The sequence below is a fragment of the Ochotona princeps genome, chromosome 7 (genome assembly GCF_030435755.1).
Source record: "Ochotona princeps isolate mOchPri1 chromosome 7, mOchPri1.hap1, whole genome shotgun sequence".
NCBI classification, from domain to species: domain Eukaryota; kingdom Metazoa; phylum Chordata; class Mammalia; order Lagomorpha; family Ochotonidae; genus Ochotona; species Ochotona princeps.
In genome coordinates this window covers 49538038-49563383 of record NC_080838.1, presented here as the reverse complement: position 1 = coordinate 49563383, position 25346 = coordinate 49538038, and the positions used below count along the sequence as shown (strand labels likewise).

The following is a 25346-nucleotide window of genomic DNA, read 5'->3' as shown; positions in this document are numbered from 1 at the left end:
ATTAGCAGAGAGCTTGATAAGAAGCAGAGAGGCCAGTTTTTGAACTGATACTCATATTGAGTGCTGAAATTGCAGCTACCTGCTTAACACAATACACAAAAATAGGGTCCCCACAGCTAATAGTAAAAACAACACAAGATTTTACAAAAAACATGACTTAAAAAAAAAAATCACCAGCCAGATCTTTATTAGTTATCGTTTTCATTTTAGAAAATCAATCTAGTTTTTAAACTGCATGGCATATTTTTGAGGTGTGGTGGGTGTATCTCTAATATCACCACGCAGTTTTTAATATATTTTATGAATATATACTCTTCATATCTTTGTCTTTTCAATTTGTGAGGCAAAAATACAATCACCTAGTGATCTCAGCATTATTACCAATTCAACATCTGCAGATGGTATTTCCACAGCCAAATTCCCATATAGTCATGTGCTTTGTTTGCTAGTTTATTTGTTAATTTATATTTGATATTTGCCTATAACTTGATTTTTTTCCTACAGGCTATGGTGAAATGCAAGAAGTTCATTTTATGATGTTTCCTAAATTTTATAAGTCATACTAAGCTCTTTACTAGGTACCCTAAAGAATTGTGCATTTCCAAAAATGTGCCGTTTATGAAAGAATGTGGCCAAGAGAGTCAAGGGCATAATCTCAAAGTTGAATTCATTCTGCCTGATAATTCTCTATTCATAGAGAAGTATTCGACTACAGGTAAAATTTCCATTTTTTGAAAATCTAAATTAAATTCATTGGACATTCGGTATTAATCTTACATCAAATAACAGATATTCTGATAATATTTTCAGAAAGTTTAGGATATATTCTGAATATATTCAAAATATATTCTGAAAGTTTAGGATATTCTATGAGATGCTACTATTTCACTGTTGATATTATACCTAAATTTCTGTTGAATTAAATCAGTTTTGTAATTTATGTTCAGTTAAAACCCTATAAAAACCTAAAAATAGTTGCAAAAATAAGATCTAATCTTTTAATATTTCCAATTCCCTAGAATATTAGACAAAGTTTCCAATACAGCCACATTTTGCACAAGCACACAGAATTATTCCACAACAAAATTCTATCCATGAGTCCAAATAGCTCTCTTTCAAATTTGCACTTTTTAACAGGAATGTGACTTATATAGTAATAAGTAATATTTCCGAAAACCTCCCACTCTCCTAAGTACTTACACATATAAATCAAATGAATTTGAATTATAAATAAACTATCACCGTCACCATTGTCAGATGGTAAGACAGGCACAGGAATCTTAAATAATGTATTGGAAGCCATACAAGCAGGTAGCGAAACTACATTTAAATGCAGATACCCAAATTTGAGTCCTGGGTGCTAACCATCCTCTTCAATGTCCCTTAATTTTTCAATTAGCAAAAAAAAAAAAAAAAAAAAAAAAACAACACCTCAGTGATAAGAAAAGGTAACTGCCAGTGTGGGTCACAGGAATGGAGACTAGGGTGAAGAAAACTGCCTGATTTGCTGAAAGGGAAAGATGCTATGCAATTACAGCCTATATTGTCATACAGAAATGTATTGGGTCAGGATTTCACTTTACCCTACTTTAAGTGAGCAAGTCTCTATTTCATGATAATGTCAACAGAAATTAGATTTTTAGGACAGATGAAAAGAACCTTGGATTTTAAGCAAAACAAGCAGCATGATGGGGAGACTTCTTACATCCTTATTTTTCCTTGCCACATTAAGAAAAGCCCTGGCCCAAATTTAACATATATGGTTTCTAAATGATGCATGCATAGTATTAATTACATAAAAAGAAATCATCAGTCATTAAAGACCTGTATTTTATACTCTTATAATTATATCAATTAAGCAAAATTTCCAGAGAGTCATGCCTCATAAATCAATAGATTTCAGATTTATTTGCAATTAGTAGAACTGACAGGGAAATAGCCTGCTATAAAAAGCTCTCCATAGATAAGGACTCTCTCAATAAATGAGTGTGACTGCGGAAGTCTCTCACTGACATGTTTAGAGGGAGATTTGATGAAAAGAAAGATCGTAGGATCATATCAATAGATGTAAAAAAGCATTTGACAAAATCTAATGTCTTTGCACAGCAAGTTTCTCAACCTGATAAAGAATAGCTGCAAAAACTAATCTATGTAATTTAGAGTGAGAACCCAGATGTTAATTCCTGAGATTCGGAAAGAGATGTACGTACCCTTTAACCCCCCGTATTCATATTAGAATGAAAATCCTAGTTAAAGCAGTAAAAAAGTAAATAAACGTATTCACATTAGAAGAAAAGAAATATATCTGCAGTCATCAAAAGACAATGTGATTGATTATGTATATGATTCCTTATAATCAAATAAAGCAAAAAAAGCCCTTTAGGAATTAATACACAATTATAGCAAGAATACAAAGGACAAAATTTTCTTATCTAAGTCAATTTCTGGGGCCAGAGTGCCAGTATCATCAGTTAAGCTGCCACTTCTGGCTGCTCCACTTTTCATCCAGTTCCCTTCAAATGAGCCTGGGAAAGGAGCAGGGGGTGGCCATGTTCCTGCCACCCATGCAGGAAAGGCTGAATGAAGCTCTAGCTCCAAACTTCTGCCTGGCCCAACCCTGGTCACTGAAGTCATCTGAGGAATGAGTCAGAAGATGGAAGACATCATCCCTGTCTCTCTTTAGTGGATAAAGTATATAATTAGAGAATGGAGAATAGCATAAGTTCAACCTACATGAAACTTAGGTTGGCATTTGGCTCAGTGCTGAGATAGTTGGAACACTAGTATCCCCTAGCAGAGAGCCTGGGTTCAAATCCTGATTCTGCCAGTCATTTTATTTTCTGCTTTTCCATATCTTGGGAGACAGGAGTGAGTGATTACTCAAGTACATGGTCTCTGCTGCCAACACAGATTGTCTGACTCTTGGATTTACCCTGATCCAGTTCTGGCAATTGAGGGCCTTGAACCAGCGCATGGAAGTTCTACATACTCTCTCTTTAAATTGACAATTAATTTTAATAATATAACATGAACACTCTTAATATGTCCAACAATATTACCTTCAAAAAGCACAAGCTACGCACCAGTGCACTTGTAACAGCTAGTGGAGTTTAAAAGGCAAGTATATTGTGTTGTCAAAATAAAATAAAATAAACTGAAATCCATTCATAGTTTTCTTCAGCAAACGCATTTTCCATGAACCTTCCGAAAACCCATCCTATGAAAGACTCATTCAGCAGTCAGTTGGAATTACTGGATATACAGACAAGTAAGTAATACAAACTCTTAATAACAAAAAAGTAAATAAATATCTTAGTATTATAGGAAACATTGGCATCAACCTAATTCATTGAGCATTTCATAAGAAATTATTTATAATGCCACTAAATCTAATTTAAAATCTTCCGCTAAATCTGGACAGAGATCAGAATATATTTATACTAATTTGGGGGGATCAACAAAACAAATAAGAAATCAATCTTAGCAGCTATTCCATTTTCTACTAAAACAAAAACAAAAAACACTTTCTGATACTTACTTTACTTCTCTAGTCAGCATTTCAGTCACCCCAAAGAAAATAAAGATAGAAGGCAAAGCATTCAAGGTTTTAAAATAAAAAGGGCCCGAGTTCTTTGTATCAGGTGAAGCCTTTGCCTGCAATGCTGGCATACCCGGTGGGACTTGAGTCAAGTCCTGGCAGCTGCTTTACAAATCCATCTCCCTGCTCATATGCCTGGGAAAGCAGCAGAGGACGGTCCAAGTGCTTGGGTCCTCGCATCCACCTAAAAGAACCTCCTCACTCTTAGCTTCAGACCAGCCCAGATTCAACCATTGCAGCAATTTGGGGAGTGAACCAGAAGAGGTTCACTCTCTTTTCTGACCTTTTCTTTTTCTCTAAAACTCTGCTTTTTGAATAAATGCATCTTTAAAGTAAAATAAACATGAGATTTTTTATATTCTTAAAAATTATTTGTTTGCTTTTCTTCTCATTATTAAGAAATGAACAATGAATATTTTACTACACATTTACTTATATGACAATACATATTTGATAAAGTGTAAAACAGCATTTATCAAATGCTTTTAAAATGCTACTTAAAATAACTGTACAATTGCATTTAGTACTTTATGGATTTATTCCTCTCTCCTCTTCCTCCACCTGAAGCATAAATGCTTATTATTATAAAAAATAAAACAATGGTTGTAATACTTGATATTTTTCATAAAAATAGTATTATTAGTAACTTTCAAATTTGGAAGTAGAATGACTTTTTTATTTTTTATTTACTTATTTTTTTCATTTTAAAGATCTTCCATTCACTGGTTTATTTCCCAAGTGGCTAAAGTAACTAGATCTAAGGCAGTTCGACATCAGGAGCCTGGAGCCTTTTTTGGGCTCTCCCTTGTGGGTACAGGGTCCGAATGCATTGGGCCATCTTCAACTGTTTTCCCAGCTCACTAGCAGGGAGCTGGATGAGAAGTGGATTAGCTGGGATATGAATTGGTGCCCATATGGAATCCCAGCGCAGGAAAGGCAAGGACTTTAGTCAGTATGTTACCATCATTGCCTCCCAGAATGATATTCTTAAAATTTCATTTTTATTTTATTTAAAAATCAGACAGAGAGCAGAGCAACACAGAAAGATGAAATTTGTATTTACTGGTTCACTGACCAAATGACCACAATGGTCAAGCTTGATTAAGGGCCACAAGCAGTAGCTGAGTAATCATTCCAGGTATCCCACTTGGACAGTGGAAAACTAAGTACTTGAGACATCACCAATGTGCCAGCATGTGTATTAGCAAGAAGCTGGAGGCAGGAGCCAGAGCTGAGAAGTAAATCCTGGCATCCAGATATAAGGAACAGGTGTCTTAAATACTTAGGTTCAACGTCCATGCCCTAAGTGCACATTTATATATGATATATAAAGAGTGCAATGTCTAGAGAAACTCACAACATTTTTCTCCTTTTTGGATGAAAAACACGCTAATAAAATTTGAATTATATATATATATATATCATAAATAAGAGATTAAAGTGATAGCATAATTCTAATTGTAGATATAATTGGAATACTATCATAATAATAAAGCAGCAACATTTAAAACTGTGTTATTTCTAAACATTTAATTATATTTAAATACCAGTGTCTCAAAAAGAAGTGTTAGTTGAGAATTTTTCAATTTTTGTAAAAATAAGTTTAAAAGAGAATTCAGATTGGCACATTTGCCACTTTAAATGCTCACAAGGGGGGGAAAATCTCCAAAATCATATGTATCTTCTCTCCTCATATTTTTACATTCCATAAATTCAAAGACAGTTTTAATTTTTCTTTTATGTTATAACTAGAAATAATTTAACCAGATTCTTCATTAATATTTCAGTTTCAAGGACCTAAGTGATTTTATACTTCAAGAATATTTAAATCAATAAGAGTTACTAAAGCAGTGTCACTTTATCTAGACCATCACTGCTAAATTATAGTTTCCAATAAGTAGGACTAAAATACAGCATTTTACATTTTTATAATGTGAATGCCATCATCAACTTTTATCTCAGTAAATTGACTTTTTTTTTACATTTTACTGACAATAACTACTCAAAAAGACATATATCTCAGATATATGATAATTAAGTTCAAGCTTCATATCTCAGTCAATTATCAAAAAAATCATGTTTTTCACAACAAACAGCAAGATTAAGAGAGAACTGATGTAGGAGATAGCCAGAAGGCTCTTCTAGTCCATGGGACAAAATTATGAATCTTCTTCCCAAATAACCTAAGACCACTAAAAATAGTCAACAACTGCTCCTACTTATAGAAAAGCCAAGGAACACTCCAGAGGTGTAACAGTTATACAGACTTGTACACATGGTATGCTGCCAGGTCCACCATTCTTAACTAGTGCTATGGAAAACCTCCCTCCTAACACATCTGGTGAACTGAGAGGTCCCTCTGAAGGAAGTTTAGGTGCTCAGCTCTGTGTAAGCAGCTCTGTCTGAACATACATGGCATCAATTTATACCTACGGCTACAGGATTATACTTGATACTCTTGATATTTCTTATCTTCCAACATCTTCTGGAGTTATATATTAAAGAAAGGCAAAGGAAAGAAGGAAGCTAACAAAAACAGAAACAGGACTGTGAAAACCTCTCAGTGAAGGCATACATTCTTTTGTAGCCATAACTCCTAGTTTTTTAAGGCTAGGATAATTGGACATGAACATAAACATCTATATCAATTACCCCACAAATAATAAGGTTAATCAATGACAGAACTGTGAACATAATCAATGACAGAACTGTGAACATAAAACCTGACTAAACAGGTTTTATGTTTAGGCAGAGTGTGATTAGTACAGTTAAGGCTAAGTTAGGGACAGAACATACTGAACATTCTTGAAGCTGGGTGATATCAGCAAGTGAGTTTTCTGGCTATGAAAAGGAACAAGAGACTCATCTCTGTCTTTATTCCAGAGGAAAATAGTTGGTACTTCTTATGACTTCACTTGTTGTGAATTACTAGTAAAGCCTGTCGTCTATCACCTTTAGCTTCAGTGACTCCCTGTTAGCGCTGACCCTAATCCATAAATTTCAACTCATGAATATTTGCTGAGGCCGCCTGAATCAATGATTACATTTTAGGAAAATAGGAGTTCTTACAAAAATCAGACAAGATTTTGGTAACGTTAATATTCTTCCTTTGGTTACAACACAGACCATATCAGGAGGTCAAAGTTGAAATACTACTTCTGTTATTGGATTTAGGTTAAGAAAAATAGCACTTCAGTGCTCTGAGTTGGCCAAGAAAGATTTCAGGGAAAAGCATGAGTAAGCAAGAAGTAAAATTAATTAGGTAAGCAAAAGTATACTTGGGAAATATCCAAGTGGGCAAGTTCCTCAAAGAGCGGCTGCTTCCATTGGCTGAAGGACATTATGCTATTGTGAATGTCGTGAGAGGTCAAGCATTCCTCCCACAAAGAGCCCAATCAGTAGACTGGGGAGAAGACTGAAAATAGTCAAGGAGTTTCTCAGTCCTTATGGTCAGATCAGATCTGTCGTAGCAATACTGGGATTTCTGGGAAAAAAAAAAAAACACAGAATTCCAATAAAAAAAAGGGAAGCCTTTTAAGCCACAGAATAGACATTCTGAAGGTGGAGTCTCTTCTAGGCAAGGAAGATTTGACCACTGCCTCTCTCTGACTACTGACTTCTGTAGTGGTTTGAATTCAATCACTAGGATACAGGTGTCCTAAATGGGGATCCATGCTCATGCCTGCCTAATGACCTAATCTAACACTTTGAATGAATATAAATTACATAGAATATGAACATGGCCCTTCCAAATCTGTCTATATTTAATACTGTTATATTGAAATAATAAGGATTACATTAATAATATTACACATTTCACCTGCATATCATATTACTTCACTATCTATATAAGTATCTAATGTGGGATAAGTGTTTTGGTGCAGTGGGTTTAGCCATCATTTGGGAGGCCTGCATACCATTTCAGAAGACCTGGGATTGAACCTGGCTTCCACTTCAGATCTGGCTTCCCACTATCTCATCTGGGAGATAGTAGGTGACTGGCCATTAGCTTTACCCTGACCCAATCCCAGCTGTTGTGGGCATCTAGAGAATCTCCCAGCAGATGAAAGATTTCTTTCTCTCCCTCCATTTCTTTTTGTCATTTTTCCCATCAAATAAATAAATGAGTAAAACTCCTAAAAATAAAAGATCCTGTGTAACACCAACAGTTTTAAAAGTATTTCAAACAGTTAATCTTCTAAGTATTTTTGTGCCTGAGACCAAGCGAACCTGTATTAGAAAGCAGTGGTTAGTATCCCAAGAGGTTTTCAGCCATGGTCATTGTGTTACCTCCACAGCTATGTTTTCTGCTAACAACACTGCTTCAGTTGAGGCAGGAATGAAGATTCTCTCAGAATCAGAGATATTCTGTTGGAAAGCCATGATTCTTGAGCTTTTGGTGGGGAATTTGAAAGAATTGTGAAAGTTCCCTGAGTGAATTGTCATGTCATGCTCTGTGTCCTTGAAGGAGTTTCATGAGATCTATGAAAATTTTTCATAACATTTAGTCACTCAATGATCTTTGTAAACAGAAGCCTTTGCATAAGTTCTAAAGATCCCTTTCGGTTCCCCTGGAACAATTACTTCCAGGAATCACCTGTGATTCTCCCAACACATCACAGAAGGATGGTACTGCTGACAGATGCCCAAGGCAAAGGATCACGGGCCAAACGTAACTTCCCTAGACAGAACCGAAAATGTCTCCAAAACCTTAATTAACATCTGACATTCAAGGGAACACAAAGATCTCCAAAAGCAAAACAGAAGGGAGATTACAGTAAATGTGTAGTTTATTGAACAACAATGACTTTTTGGAATGGCAATCCACAGTCAGTTTTTTTTTTTTAAAGATTTTATTATTACTGGAAAGCCGGATATACAGAGAGGAGGAGAGACAGAGAGGAAGATCTTCCATCCGATGATTCACTCCCCAAGTGAGCCGCAACTGGCCGATGAGTGCCAGTCCGAAGCCGGGAACCTGGAAACTCTTCCGGGTCTCCCACATGGGTGCAGGGTCCCAAAGCTTTGGGCCGTCCTCAACTGCTTTCCCAGGGCATAAGCAGGGAGCTGGATGGGAAGTGGAGCTGCCGGGACCAGAACCGGCGCCCATATGGGATCCCGGGGCTTTCAAGGCGAGGACTTTAGCTGCTAGGCCACGCCACCGGGCCCCACAGTCAGTTTTTAAAATGTAACTTTTGGCTCTTAAAAAGTATAAAACCAATTTATAAATGCAAATGTTTAAATTACATCACCAAGGGATATGAAATTTTTTCCTACAAACTCTAGCCCTAAGGTTCAAAACAGCTGAGTTCTTAAAAGCAGAATTTTAAGTGACACTTCATAATTACAACCAAATTCATTCTACAAAATAATACAAATAATTGGAAATGAACTTAGGAATTTATATTCACCCAACAGAAAAAATACACAATTTAAATTATTTTTTATCATCATTTATTAGCAATTACCAAGAAAATAGTGAAAGGTAATATTTTAAAATGTTAAACATGGAATTTTGCTTGATATAATTTATTATATCATAATTCTACTCAGAAATCTTCAGGGTCTATGTATAGTTTCAAGGAGGAAATAAAAACTGTGTATTGTTCAGTATACACGTTGATCTTTTACTGTCTACCTATCTAATAACATCCCACACAGTTCATGTTTTAAGACAGCTGAGGATGGAAACTTGTCAAGCAGATCATGCTCTCTAGCACCTCTTCATGTTTGCACACATGGTTTTCTTTCTCCATTAGCCTAAGACATCTGACATTATTATACTGTCATATTTCGCAGGTTTTTCTGACTCCCACAGACTAACTTAGGGGCTTCTCTTCCCACAGGCACTTTGGAATATTGCACTTATCACAAATACATCAATCACTTTATTAATGAGTTTTTTCCCCCTTTATTTCAGAACAGATATACCTCAGATTTGGATCTTTCAGAGCCTAAGTCATACTCACTCCATATATATAAAATAGAAACACATTAATATAGCCATTTAAGAAAGACAATATTAACAATATCAAAAATAACATATATAAGTAAATATCAAGTACTGAAATAAATGCTATTTTGAGTATTGTTTTTATAAGTATCTATAGCTGACATTTATTATTAAATGAATAAGATTTATCATCAGTTTTCTCTTAATCTGATGAATCTTACTTTGCTATAAACTGAAGCTATAAACTCTTCTTTTTATCTGTAACTGAATAAAATTTTATGTGGGAACATAATGTGGTAAGATAGAGGGACCAGCATTTGGCATAGTCGGTTAAGCCTCAGCCTAAAGTGCAGGCTTCCCAAATGGGTGCCAGTTCAAGTTCCAGTCGCTCCACTTCTGCTCCACTCAGCTACTGCCTGGGAAAGCAGCAGCAGATGGCCCAAGTCCCTGAGCCTTGCTCCCACATGGGAGACCCAGAATCCTGCCAGCAGACACATCTCACTTTGGCTGTTGCAGCCATTTAGGGAATAAACCCATGGAGAGATTTCTCTGTCTTTTCTTTTCTCTCCATAAATTTCCCTTTCAAATAAAAATAAATAAATCTTTAAAATGTATAATATATTATTAATATATCCATTCATATTTTAATTATGTTATACATTATGGTCATATATTACTTTATATTTGTATTATAATATATATGACACATATAATACATAATGCAATATGTCATATATTATTACAGATAGAAAGCAGAATCACTCTGATTAAAACAGACAATGAGATGGTTACACTACTTGGCAAGTGACATTTTTGAGACAATAGGAAACTGATGTGCTAGAAAATTGCATTTCCACACCTCTGATCTTAACACTACTTAGTCCCATTTCACTTATTGTTGATTCTCATGTTGAAATCCTGACCCCAATGTAGTCATCTCAGGAGTGAGGTCTTTGGTGGGTGATTGTGTCACGAGGCAGAGGCCTGAACGCCAGGACAGCGCCTTCATGAAAGAAGTCAGAGTGAAGTAGTTTACTTTCTGCTGTATGAGAACAGAGCTGGACATGGGCTCTCTTGGACCCAGGAAAGGAGTCCTCAGCAGGCACTGACTTTTCCAATTGTTTTATCTAGCAGCCCTCAGTTTCCAGATGCCTCAGCATTAAACTTCAGTGAAAGTTTTTTTAAAGAAGAGATTGAGAAATGAAGGTTTAGTTAAAGAATGCAGAATTAAAGCTAAAAGAGATTTGTTTGTTTTAATTTTAGGAGAAATGCAATATGGTGGTGGGTTTATCTGAATTACTCAGGAAAGAAAAAAACAACATAATAAACAGTAGGCAATTGCTGCAGGTAGGTGAAATAAAAATAATGTGAAGTTTGAATTCAAATCTGTAAGTCTACTATCTTGCCCATAAGGTATTAAATTAACAGAAAATAGATAAACCAATAGGATATGTCTGTACTATCACATATGTATAGTATACATGCTCAGAAAATTATTCATGATTAAGATTTTAAGAATGATGTGACCTGCCAAGAATGCATTCCCCAAAATTCTTGTTATTTAGCTTCAATTAATCCCACTACAATTTACTTTGTTCAAAAAGGTATATGCTCAACTTTATGTAATATTTAAATAGACTATTTTATAAAGTTAGATTACTTGAAGTTTCTTATACCTAGCTTTCATATACCTCCACAATAATCTATAATTTAACTTCCAGAAAATTAATATGACATTCCATATAAACCTTAAGGACAATATTTTTGGTCAAAACACTAATTATTTAATAAAAGATGAGAATAAGTCAATTAAATATACACTATTATATATACTACATATATATATATATATATATATATATATATATATATATATTTTCTCATCGAGGATGAGGAAAACAAATTTTCTCCTATACAAAGTCCACAGATTTATAGGAAGAAACTTCTAAGATTATACATTTTTTAAATTTATGTAATAAACACTTATTGATATACTACCACTAAATGCCATGTTATAGGATAGAAACTCAAATAATATGAAATTAAGTAAGTCTTTGCTCTCATGGATCTTTTGATGGGAATCCTAAGTGAGTTTTCACAATGGAATAAATCATCTAAAATTGCACGCACAGGTTTTTATTATGAATTTACATGCACATCTCCCCACCCAAACCACCTGCAGCTAGCACCAGGTCTTCAAAAGAATGGGTAATAGTAAACTAACAAATATCAAGACTATAAAAATAAAGGATAAAGACTGGCTGGTAATTAAAACAAAGTAGGTACACATCCATGGGGTAGGGTGGAAGGGGAAATTCCTGAACCTAAATAATCATATTACACAAAATAAAGAATTTTTAAAAATTAAATATATATTCAACCAGCTATTGTGACTTCTGCTGAAAAGCAGAAAATGAACTCTGTCAAAGAAACTCAGGTCACTTCACAAAGGAACAAAAATGAAAGCAGATATTGCAAATTTATGTGTGCAATCCAGTAGAGCTCCAGTTATTTCTGAGTGCTATAGTAAGAACCACCAGTACTGGACAGTATGGAAATCATTATAGAGAACTGAGACACAAAGCAGAAGATTTGGAATTGAGTACTTCAAGTAGAACACATTTGTATTATAAATCAATGCCATAAGTTCCTAGAATTATCTTTTCTGTAAAAAAAAATGTAATGTGTAAGATATTTTCTTAAAACAGTCACCTTCTAAAAGTCAGGGGAAAAAGAACAAATTAAAATATCAGTGCAATGTATAGAATAAATCTTCTTTGCAATTTATCATCCTATCATATTAAAACTAGCATTCCCTCAAAAGAAGGAATATACCTTCAATGAAACTAAATTGAAAAGAAAATTATTTATTCAGAAAATTTCAGTTATTTATGAAAAGAAATGATGTAAGCATACAATATTTTAAAAGTTACAGGTGCAACTCTCAAAAAATAAACTATTTGCAGTATAGTGCTAATGGGATAAACAAATCGAAAATGAAAGAGAATATCTTATTATTATTAACAATCCATTAAGTGGTTTTCACCATATCTGAAGTGTAAATTATAAACTCTTGCTAATGAAGGCAAGTTTTTCTTACAATACTAGAAAGGTTAACGGACATATCCTTTATGAAAAACTTGCCACAGTATATAAAAAAATATTATTCGATTAGCTGGAATGTTACTTAAACTAGCAAAATTAGATTTTAAAAGCAGAGACAAAGAATCAAGATAGCCAAATAGGGTAAACACATGTTTAAACAAAGAAACATTAGACAGTGTAAAGCAGAGAGAGCACATTTAAGGAAACAGAAGAGGACAGAATGACAGCAGAGGAGCATCTGGAGACTGACAGACACAGGAAGAAGCAGACACCAACGGTGTGGTGTTGCAGTGACCAATACCCAAGCGGCATTCAGCAAACAGTGATCTTAATTGCACTGACAGACGGAATTCCACCATCAGCAAGGTTCCACCCAAGATAGGTCAGGGTAGCCCTCAGATCTGACGGCTAGCAGATCAAAAACTCCACCAGTGGCACATCAGGCACCATTTTGTACAGTGTGGCAAAAGTTTTAAGACTACAGGGACAGCAGAGAGCTATGCATGCACTGAGCTGGGAGCAAATTCACTGAGCTCAGTGCATTACACTGGTCCCACATGGAAAATAATACCAACTATGACACCCAGACCTAACAGCCAACAGGTGCTGGCAAGATCAGCACGAACAACGACCTAGCTATATAGACACCTGTTGTCCCCCTAATTCTAGGAATTGCTCGAAAGAGAAGTGGGAGAAAGATTGTACAACAACTGTGCAGCCTCAGCACAGTATCATGTGAGGTGGAGAGTGGTGAGCCAGGAGCTGGGGCTATAGAGACTATGGTGGAAATCTAGCATAAGAACCCAGACCTGGAACTTGCTAGAGGGAGTGGCACAAACCACTGCAAGCAAAGAGCTGTGTGCCAACCACAATAAGTAAAATCGAACTGTAAACCTGTGGGTGACAGAACTTAGAAACCTGCCCCAAGGAGAAGACTCTGCTAACCAGAAATAAAATGACAAAGAAGAGACAAAGGCACAATGAATATGACTGAAGACTCCCCTGCAAAGCAGCAAAACTCTTTGCCAACCTCAGAGTTCACTGAGGAAGAAATCGAGAAAATGGGGGACACAGAATTCAAAACATTTGTTAATAAAGCTTCATATCAACAATGAGAAGCATGTAAAGCAGGCACTCAAGGAATTTAAGCAACATGTCACATTGGAAATGAATCAAATAAAAGCTGATATATCAGAACTGAAAAATACAGTGGAGAGTCTCCAAAATAGAATGAAACAAGCAGAAGAAAGAAATTTTGAATTGGAGGATATTTCCTGTCACCAGGTGAAAAAAACAAAAAGCTGGTAGCAGAGCTGGTTCAAGCTAAAAAAAAAAAAAAAAAAAGTATTCAAGAAGTAAAAGACACTATCAAAAAGCCCAAATATTAGAGTTATGGGAGTCCCAGAAAATACAGAAAGAGAATCTGGGTTTTAAAATGTATTCAATAAAATACTAAGGGAAAATTTCCCTAACATAGAGAAACAATTGGAAAACAACATCCAGGAGGGGCCCAGAACTCCCAATGGGGCTGACCAAATGGGATCTTCACCACAAAACATGATAGTCAAGCTCTCTTCAGTTGATCATAGGCAAAAGATCCTTCAATGTACATGTGAAAAAGATCAATTGGCATATAAAGGAATGCCAGTTAAACTCACAGAAGACCTCTCACAGGAAGCTCTTTAGGAAAAAGAGAATAGAGTGGCATATTCCAGATTCTAAAAGCAAAAGATTGTCATACCAGGATAACATACCCAGAAAAGTTTTCCTGTGTCTTTGAAAATGAAATAAAATTTTTCCACAGTAAAGAAAAGTTAAAAGAATATGCCTCTTCCAAATCTGTCCTACAAAAATACTTAAACCAAGAAGAGGAATAACACCCACCAAAACCAAAGGCAAATGTGAAGAACATCCCAGTAAAAGAGCAATAGAAGACTAAACCAATTAACAGCCCATTGCTAAAATGACAGAACCAAATTACCACCATTCATATTAACCCTGAAGGTAAATGGTTTAAACTCATCAATCAAACACCATAGATTAGTAGATTAGACTAAAATAATAAAACCCATCTATTTGTTGCCTACAAGAGACATATCTCACCAACAAAGATCAGTGGAAACCATATTTCATGGATTTTGTTTTTTTTTTTTTTTAGTTTCATCTCTTCAAAACATTTTCTCATTAAATTCTTCATGACCCATATATCATACAGCAGCATCATTTTATTCAAGTAGGTTCTTGAGCTTCTTTTTCATTTCCTCAGTAACACATTAGTCATTCAGTAGCATGTTATTTAACTTCATGAGATTTTTAATTTCTTTTTTCTTTCTGCTGTTGATTTTGCTTCGTGACTTTTCATTTAAGGGGATGTACAGTAACTGTGTAATGGAGACTATCATATTCAAAAGCATGTTATTTAACTTAATGGCATTCTAAATTTCTATTTTTCTTCCTGTTGATGATTTTGTATTGTGGCTTTTCATTTAAGAGGATGCATAGTAGCTGTGTTATGGAGACTACTATATATAGATGTGAGGATACAATGCAGTATGCATCTCTACTTCCAGAAAATGATGGACTCACAATGAAACTGTTAACTATATCTTGACCATAGGATGCTGGACTCTCTGCCACTTTCCATGCCCACATTGATGGACATATGGCTTTTTATCAAGAACTATACTATATTAATAATATATAGGAACTCATTGGGGAAGGGAAAAGGGAAAACCCACAGCCTATGGAACTGTATCATAAAATGATAATAACAAAATGAAGTAATAAATGATAAGCTCAGCTAAAGACTTAATATAATTCAACCTGATCAAATTGTTAAAAATTAAAATGTGAAACTTTATTCAAATGGCTAACAGGCATATGAAAAAATGCTCAGGATTTCTAACTATCAGAGAGATACAAATGCAAACCACATTGAGTTACCACCTAACTCCAGTGAGAGTGGCCTACATTCAGAACCCAACTAAAAACACCTGCTGCCATGGGTGTGGGGAGAAAGGTACCCTCCTTCATTGCTTGTGGGAGTTAAGTCTAGTACAACCAATATGGAAATCAGTATGGAGAGTGTTTAGAGAACTGCAGATAAAGCTGCCATATGACCCAGCTATCCCACTCCTGGGAATATACCCAAAAGAAATTAAAACTACACATGAGAAACGGATTTGTAATCCTAGATTCACAGGCAGCACAATCTACAATAGCAAAGACATGAAAACAACCCAGATGGCCATCTAAGAGGAGTGGCTAAGGAAACTGTGTTACATCTACTCCATGGAATATTATTCAGCCACCAGACTATATAGAATTGTATGATACATTTCAAAAATAAAAAAATAAATAAATTTATAAAAAAAGAGAATGAAATTATACAATTTGCAGCTAGATGATCCCAACTGGAGACCATTATGCTTAGTGAAATAAGTTAATCACAAAAAGAGAAATACCATATGTTCTTTCTAATATGAGGAATCCATCATGCAAATTGGAATGTATAGTGGTGGAGTAATGGAGACTACCATATCCAGATATGAAGACACAATGCAACATGCACCTCTGCTTCCAAACAAAAGATCAACTCCCAATGAAAGTGTTGGATATATCTAGACAATGGAATGATGGACTGTCTGACATTGTCTGTAGCAGCAATGTCGGGGCACAATTAAATAGTAGACCGATGGAACTGCAACTCGTTATGAAGAGTTTGTGACATTATGGGAAAAACCAATCGGGTGGAAATTGGGGGGTGGGGAATCCCAGACTATACAGAATTGTACAATAAATTTTAAAAATAAAAATAAAAAATAAAAACGAAAATGTCAAACTTAGCAAAACTAATAGCTTACTGATCAATACTTGCTTCAAGATCCTTCCTTACTGTTTCCACCAAACCAAAGCAAATGTAGGCCAAAAGTAAGTCATAAACTCTGCTTACTTCTCCTCCTGTCTGTAAGACTTAACCTAATTTAACCATATCATGTCCGAAAACTTCATTCTCCCTTACTCTGTCACCTTTTGAAACAGTACTAACATGCTGTCTGAATTAAGTCTAATAAAACTGGCTGGCTTAATCAGCTCAAGGTAAAGGTCATCTTTTGGGGGTCATCAAGAGTTAACAAGTAAAACAACAACTCTGATAATTCATTGCATCTTCTTATTTTCTGATATTATATTATGACAGGATGCTAATATTAATTAGAATTTGACCTTACAAATGCATTTAATAGTACTCATGATAACATTGACATTAATGTAAAAAAGAATGTTCATTTAATTTGCAGTCAGAATTAAATCTTTTGTTGATCATCATCAAGCTTTAATTTGCTTTTTCATAAAACATAAAAGGTCCTAGGGTCCTAGAAATAGGATCACCATGGTCTTTTAAACCATTTTTAATAATAAAGAGAGAACAAAATTCATGCATTAAGTTGCTACAAACTTTCATAAGTTTTTCATTTTAAACAATTAGCATAGGAACAGGTAGGTGACTTCTTTGATGCTAACCCTCCAAAAGGGAGTAAGAGCCTATGGGGACAAAATTTCTAAGACTCTACAGATTTATTTAAACCTTTTTCATACAACTAGAATGCCCAGTACTTGAAAAAGATATTTATGTAAATCTACAAAAGATCATGCATTTTAATCAAAAGATCAATATTTGATTTCACTGGAATCACACAGTTTTCTCATAAATTTGTGATTTCATTAAAAACAGGAGATTTCAATGTATATATAGAAACAAGTACATTTTAATAGTGGCATGAAAACTTTATATATATGTGTATGTGATTATCTGTTATGAACGATGTTTGTAAGTAATTATTATTAAAATTAAGGAATTATGAATTCTTTTAAAAATGTCAGAATATGACATTTGGTCATCAAAAATATCTTATGCAACTGAAAGTATTTTATTTAACAGTAAAATAATTAAAACATAAGGAAACAATAGCTAGTCATACATTTTCAGAATTTTCTGAAAAGCATTCTATTCTTGTATCACTGATAGGAAAGTAATTTATTGACAAACCTCATATGTTGCAGGGCCAGGAGTAGTCTCTTTCGGATATTCAGAACATTTTGATGCTTTCACAAAGAAGGCTTTAGGACATGATTTCTTTAAAACAGGATTGTATGATGCAGGCCCTAAAAGAAAACAAATATTAAAAGATTAAGACAGTATATTTTAAACTTACTGATTTTGGTCTAATGTAAATTATTCTGAAGTCCATATTCATCATGTGCAAAATAAGAAAAAATAATATTGAATATATTCTTTTTCTTGATTAATCAGTGTATTCGTTTGATTAATAATGTAGGGAGGGATGGAGGTAGAGAGGTAGAAAAAGAAGAGAGAGAGAGAGAGAGAGCGGTAACTCCCTCCGTCGGCAGTTTCACTACGAAGATTTGCACTCTAACCAGGTCTAAACCAGTCTGAAAACAGTATCCAAGAACTCAAATGAAGTTTCCATGTGATGGCAGGAACCCAAATATCTGAATCACAACTGCCTTTCCTTGTGCATTAACAGCTAGCTGGAATCATCCAAGAGTAAGCACTCCAAACCAAGTCCTCTGATACCTGATGCCATCATCCTAAACAGTGTCTCAAGTAGCACTTTATCCACTTCCAAATACCTTAGACTTGATCCATTGTTTTTGGAAGCTTAAAATAATTCAATTCAAGGCTTTTAAATATGGTAGGCATAGGGGATAGGGTAGTTGCATTGCAATCTAATCCTCTACCTACAGAAGATCCCACATGGTTGTTTGAGAAGTGAGGAAGGAGATGGTGCAGTGTATAAAATTCAGCATGTAGACTCAGAAAATAAGAAACTAAGCAGTTATTTTTTCTTAATTAACATTTTAACCAATAGTTATTAGTTATTCAACACCTGCCAAGCCTTGTTTGTGAAACAAATATTAGAGTTCTACCAAAAAAATTGTGATTGTCATAGGAAAATCACAATAAATCAACTTTACAAGAACAGTAAATAAAGAAATTAAATTAGAGGGCATTAAAGAGACACTTTGCAGAGAGAAGAAGTAAAAATTTAGAGTATCAAATATTGAAAATGAACATGAATATCAAAATGCTACAGTAGGCATGGAGAGATTACCAATCTATAAGATTAATGCCTCCATGTCTCTCTAATAACCTAAATACAAAAACCAATTACTGGGCCCAGAGCAATAGCATAGTGGTTAAAGTTCTCGCCTCAAACCTGCCAGGATCCCATATGCGCCGGTTCTAATCCCAGCAGCCCCGCTTCCCATCCAGCTCCCTGCTTGTGGCCTGGGAAAGCAGTGAGGACGGCCCAAGGCCTTGGGACCCTGCACCCACGTGGGAGACCTGGAAGAGCTCCTGGCTACTGCCTTCAGATTGGCTCAACTCTAGCCGTTGCAGCCACTTGGGGAGTGAAACATCGGATGGAAAATCTTCCTGTCTGTCTTTCCTCCTCTCTGTATATCCGCCTTTCCAATAAAAATAAATAAATTTTTAAAAAATTACTTTGAAGAATATATTTCTTATTGATACCATACAAATTTTAAATATTTTAGAATTGGCAGGTTGATAGGAAACATTTTCAATGCTTTAGCTCATTAAAGTAAGCTGTTTGTTCATGTTACCTTTAAATCAACACAAATTGTAAAGTTGTAGTTTCCATATACTTCACACAAATTTTCCCCTATTACTAACATATATACTAATTTATTTGTCCCATTACATAAGTCATATACACTTTTAAATTTAAATGACATACAAGCTATACCTCAATATTTGCAGCTTTAATTCATTTTATGACATTCATATTCAAAGTTATTAAGCCATTGTAGGACCCTATTCTCTTTTGCTTTTCCAAGTGACAAATACTACTTTTGGAATAATGTAATCTTCAGGGTAGAGGAACTAATACATTTAAACATAAGGAGTTTCTTTACAGATAAACTCCCATAACTTAAACTACAGGTGGGAAAATGCATTAACTACCCCTGAATTCTGAAAAGAACACAAATATCATTGGAAACTGAGAATATAAGTCCACAGTTAATTAACTCAAAATTACAGCTTCAGCCATAAAAACACATAAAGGTTAATGCAACAGGTAAGACTATTATAGAAACACAATTGTAATAATGAGTTTCATTTTCAGTTATGATGAAATACAATTTGTCCCATGTCCTTGCTATAGCAACTGATAAATATTTACATGCATGGTTATAATTCGTTAAAAGAAATTATTCAAATAAAGCTGTAGTGGATTTTTATTGGAATTCCTTGAGCATTAAGTGAAGCAAAACTCATAATATGTATTTTGTTGCATTTTAGCACTAAGCCTGCTTTACGTCTCAGGGCTTTTAAGAAAAAGTTTTATTGCACTTAATCTTAAAATATATTTCCAATTACATACACTGCAGCTTATGTGATACAGGTGAAAGACTTACGTTGCTTCGCCAGCTCTGAATCACAGCTGGATTATGCAAAAAAAATCTTATATTTCAAAATGTCACATTTTAATCATAGGTCATGGAAGAAGAAAACTTCCCATTCCAAATCAAATGCCTTTGAAAAGCCGACCTGAATCATGACTGGTATATAATAGGAAATTCAAGAGCAGGTGATTCTTATAATTAGTTATTTTTCATCCCTATGCCAACTCAGTCTCTGTGAAATGTCAACCAAAGCTACAGGGCAAAAATGGAAGAGAACAGGAACAATGAGCAACCTAAAAAAAAATCTACCCTCATGTCTCTTTAATATGAGGATTTTAGCATCTAAGTACATTAGCTGGACTCAGGAAAAACTACTTCAATAAAGTGATAGACATCAGATGAAAAAGCAGACTCTCTTATAACAATCTAAAATTTATAAGTCATGTAGTTGTTCTTACAAATAGTAAGTCCTTTCTTCATGTGAAGGTGAATGAAACCACTAAAAATCAAATATCCCATATGTGATCAAGTCTTAAGGAATTAAAAAGCATTTTGGAAACCGTTATCTAAAATGGCATGGCTTTAGAATGACATTTACAGAGCTTATATTGTTATGCAACACATTTTCTCACCCTAGTTTCATTCTGCAGCTTTACAGATGGAGTGATAGCAAAGACAAAAGATTAGTACACAAAAAAGCATCATCAATGTTCAAGTAATTTTTAGGTCTAATGCTCTTTTATTGCTCCTAAGACTATATTTGATTAAATAGCACTTCATATTACAACCAGTGAACTTCAGTCTTATAAACTGAGCTTACAGGTAAAGAGGGGAAAGAAAATAAAACACTGTCTATACCAGATTTCAACCAACATTTTCAACTTGTATTACTATCCTCTTTATTTCTGGGCCCCAATTTAAAATGAGGATTAGGTTATAATGAATAGAATTTTAAACACTTTTTCAAAGATGACGTATATTTAGCAGAGTTATAGAAATAATTGCAGACATAGGATTCTCCACACCAAAATGCACCAAAATGTTAAGTAGTCCAAACTAAAGTGAAGAAGAGATGCTTCTGCTAAAGTCTGCCTAAGCCATGCAAGTGTTCCTAGCATGAATTTAAGCAACAGGGCTGTCACAGTCATAGCATATAAATACAAATCACACGGATTTGCCTTAACTGAAATATTTCTCTAGACAGTTATGTCTGTTTATCTATGTACTTCTAAGCACATACTTATCAAAATGTGTTTCCATAAGCCCTGTCAGTTGAAGTCTTTGAACTGCTACCATATAAAAGATACTTTCATTTCTGGATAACATAAGCATATTTTAAGTAAATTTACAATGTCTTTCGCTAATCTTATAAATTCAGTTATAACAGTTTCTGTATAAATTGCAGGAATCACCTTTCATGTAAAATCCCTTCAAGTAGCATAGACATATGAATTACATATATGATTTTATTAATAAATGAACAAAGTTATCAAATATTCAACAAATGAATATTTTATATTTCACAAGTAGCCTATAACATTAGCAAATTTCCTGCCCATAACCAAGTTTGAGTTTTAAATTCATCAGTTCATATTCAAAAGTCTGGAGCCAGAATTATCAAAGAAAGTTATATAATGAGTCTCTAAACTGGTCAAAGTTCTCTTTGATGATCACCACCATTGTCTTTAACACCCAATTAAGACTAAATTAACAAAATATTTCCTCTTAGTTCTCCGTGGATATAATACAGAAAAAAACTGGGATAACTGTATGTCTCTTTACACATGCCATGAATCAAGCTATGTAGAATTCTTTAAATTGTCACATAACTCTTCTAATCTTTGATCAGTTTTAGTATTTTCCATGATACAGGTAGGTAAGTATAGGGTTCCAAAATTAAAATATTTGGTTAATATTAACGAAACAAAATTCTTGAAGAAAGCTGTAGCAAATGAGCTAGCATTCAAATCAAACATGAAAAATGACTAATTTTGACAATTCAAATTGTATGTGCCATTTGCACAACGTGCTTAAAACTTGGGTTTGAATCTGCTGCTAACATCTTCACTTAAATAGAACTGCTATGACAAAACAAGAGTGAAAGTTTAGTGCTTCTTGAAAAGAATCTGCTTAAGCAAATGCTGACAGCTGACTTACAACTTAAGTTTCCATCCTAAAACAAAGGAATAGCAACATTTTTATATGTTGATATCTACCATCAACTGTGGCTTATATTCATCAGCAATTAAACAAGAATAATTTGTTTAACCCTTGAATATCTCAAGAAGCTCCATGCTCCTTTTTACCAAACATTAATCTACAGATAGTTAAATCTTTAAGATTTTTCTTCACCTTGGCAGTGACCTATGTTACTATGCCCTGTGATCATAAAATGTAAACTCGTGGGCCACACGCAATGGCCTAACCTAGAACCCACAACTATGGATTTAAACATTTTAACCATTTTCTTTCTATTGTATTTTCTTTTTGATCATTGTCAATGAGAAGAAATGGATAGTCTGAAATTAAGTTTCTTTTTATAATGTAAAAGAGGTATTTAAATAATGACACATAAATGTTTACAAACATTCTAGACATTTGTAGATGTTTAGAACAGCTGTTGCCTCAAAATAAAGATTCACAGGGCATGAGTAATATCAAAATAGGAAAGAGTTACTGCAGTACACATCTCTACTCCTGGATAAAAGAAGGATCCCAGTGAAACTGCTGAATATACCTTGGCAATATGCTATTAGATTTTCTACATTTGCCTATACCTAAAACACCATGATATACTTAAGTAGCAGAAAGTTAAACTTGTAACTGACACTAAAGGACTGTGCTACTGTAACTAACATGAAGGGAAATGGGGAAGTGGTGGAATGGAGAGGGAAGAAGGGGGAAATCTCTATATTTTGAAAACTGTATCACAGAAAATAATAACAATTTAATTAAAAAAAATAGCAAAGAGACCTGCTTTTTCAGTCTCTATCTCTTAATACAGAACAAAATCTGTCACAAGCAGATCAATCTATTTTAGCTTCAACATAATATGCCAAGTTTATTTCCTATTGAAAGATGCCATTCTTACTTATCAGGATAAGCATATTTTCACTTGGATTCCAATTCTGTCTATTATTTTCCACAATAAATCTTAAGCCTACATTTGATTTCAAGCTTTCTACATACTAGCCATAAGAACTTGATAAATTCTCTACATCATGATTAGCATTAGTGTGTCTTCGTAAAAGGGAGAAAAAATAGCACAGAGAAGTTGAGCAACTTTCTCAAAGTCACTCAATGAATAAGAATCAATATTATTTAACCACTTCGAAGCACTGAATCATTTTGAGAGGAACAAAAGTGGGAAAACTATTATTTAAATTTTCAAGGAAATGCATACATTAACAAAGCTGACAGTTTTACAGCTTTAATGGCTCTTTTCACTACGTCATGCTACCTTTTTAATACATTCTATCTATAAAAAAAATCAATTTGCCAAAAAAATATCAAATGAAATGAGAATATTACTCTTTAACCTGAACATGACATTTCCTTAACAGATAAATTGGGTACAAGAGATAGAATTGAAGCCTATTCGATAAATTCAGGAATTTGTTCCCATAGTATTGATTCATCAGCATTTCAAAAGTAGATGTAATTTTATTTGATTGTATATTGCAAAGGGTATAGTAACTGGTCATGTAATTAAGGAAAACACAAATAACATTCTAAAAATCAAGTTGTCTTAGGATATCCATATTGCCACACTGCCAGTTAGTTGTCAAGGCTAATACACTGTTACTTTGCGTATCTTTTGTAAATAATAATCTATAAATTTAGAGCTCAATACTATTTTCCTGGTATCAAAATAACCTTGTATCCCATCTTTGGGTGAAGGCTGCCTCTCTGTGGTAGAATATGATGTCATGTTCTCTGAGGGACAATTTTTCTCTCACATTTTTTCAACTGTCAAAGAGGTATGCATAATTTTTTTAAATGCAAAGATTCAAAAACACAATTTTAAACAATTCTGCCAGAATCTTTTTTTCCTGATTAGAAAGTTTTCTGGACTCCAGGAGAAAGCTTCATTCACCTTGGCCAGCATGTGTAACAACAAATGAAGATGATATTTTTGCTAGGAACAGAAATCAAGTAAAACAGAATTGCTCAAATAAAATGGTCATGTCGCTGTCTCTTTTGAAAGCTGAAATCATTATTCACTTTACACTGAGTGACCTCTGCTGGTCAGGACAACTCACATTAATAGACATCATACCAACCAGAAAACAGCTGTTATCTTAATTTCCTCAAGGAATTCTAAATAGACTGTGCTATAAGCTGATGCCTGCTAGTCACTTACAGGGCAACCAAACAAGAGCATCTATTAGTTCAAAAACTAAAAGTCAAAAAAATACCAACTGGATTTTTTTTAAAAGATGAAATTTTTTATTTGCTCCCCTTAATGACCATCAGTAGCAACAATTAAAGGAAAACCAGCTAGACCTATTATGACTTACGTAGTAAAAAAAAATTCTCTATAATACAATATTTTAAGATTGCTATACTTTAGGGCTACTAATATAACAACTAATGATTAACATTTGGACATTCAACTTAAAGGAGGAATACATCATCTTCAGGAAATGATTCTGTATGTCTCACAAATACATGATTTATTTAATTAAGATAACCACAGAAATGGCAACTACCTAATTTAATACAGAACATACTATATTATTAGAATCAACAAAAATTACAGTGCCCAGAGGACACTGTCAACATTTTAAAAGCAAATAATATATTTTTACATATGTATTTCATAAAGATAATTGATAAAACTGTAGATTCCTTTTCCTAATTATTTTAATAGAGTTCCACACTTTTGACATGAAGTATAACAATAAACACATCAAAGAAAGTGGACTGCAAAAGATTGGAAGAAGAAAATTAATATAAGCCCTTCCTGCTAATTATTGCAATATCCTTCCCCCCCCTCTCTTTTTTCTTTTTAACAATGTCTGGGGGATGAGAGGAAAGAAGCATATTTTGTCTCTGCTTCAGCAAACACTGAGATCTATTTATATGCAAATAAGCTATCCATTATTAGTATGCAAAAAGACTTGTGTATAAAGAAAGAAATAAATTATCACTAGAAGCCATTAATAAAATCTATTTCAGAACATAATTTTTTCTTTTTTTTTTATTGTTTTATCACGCTGTTTAATAGGCACTGGGGTC

At 34.1% G+C, this 25346-nt stretch overlaps 1 protein-coding gene across 1 annotated transcript in view; it reads right to left on the bottom strand.

Annotated features, from left to right (window-relative positions):
* Positions 1 to 25346, bottom strand: part of STPG2 (sperm tail PG-rich repeat containing 2) — a 414552-nt gene that overhangs the window by 160657 nt on the left and 228549 nt on the right. The window contains exon 12 of the mRNA XM_058667032.1: positions 17704 to 17819. Coding sequence (XP_058523015.1) covers positions 17704 to 17819 — 116 coding nt within the window. The remainder of the gene's footprint in view (positions 1 to 17703; positions 17820 to 25346) is intronic.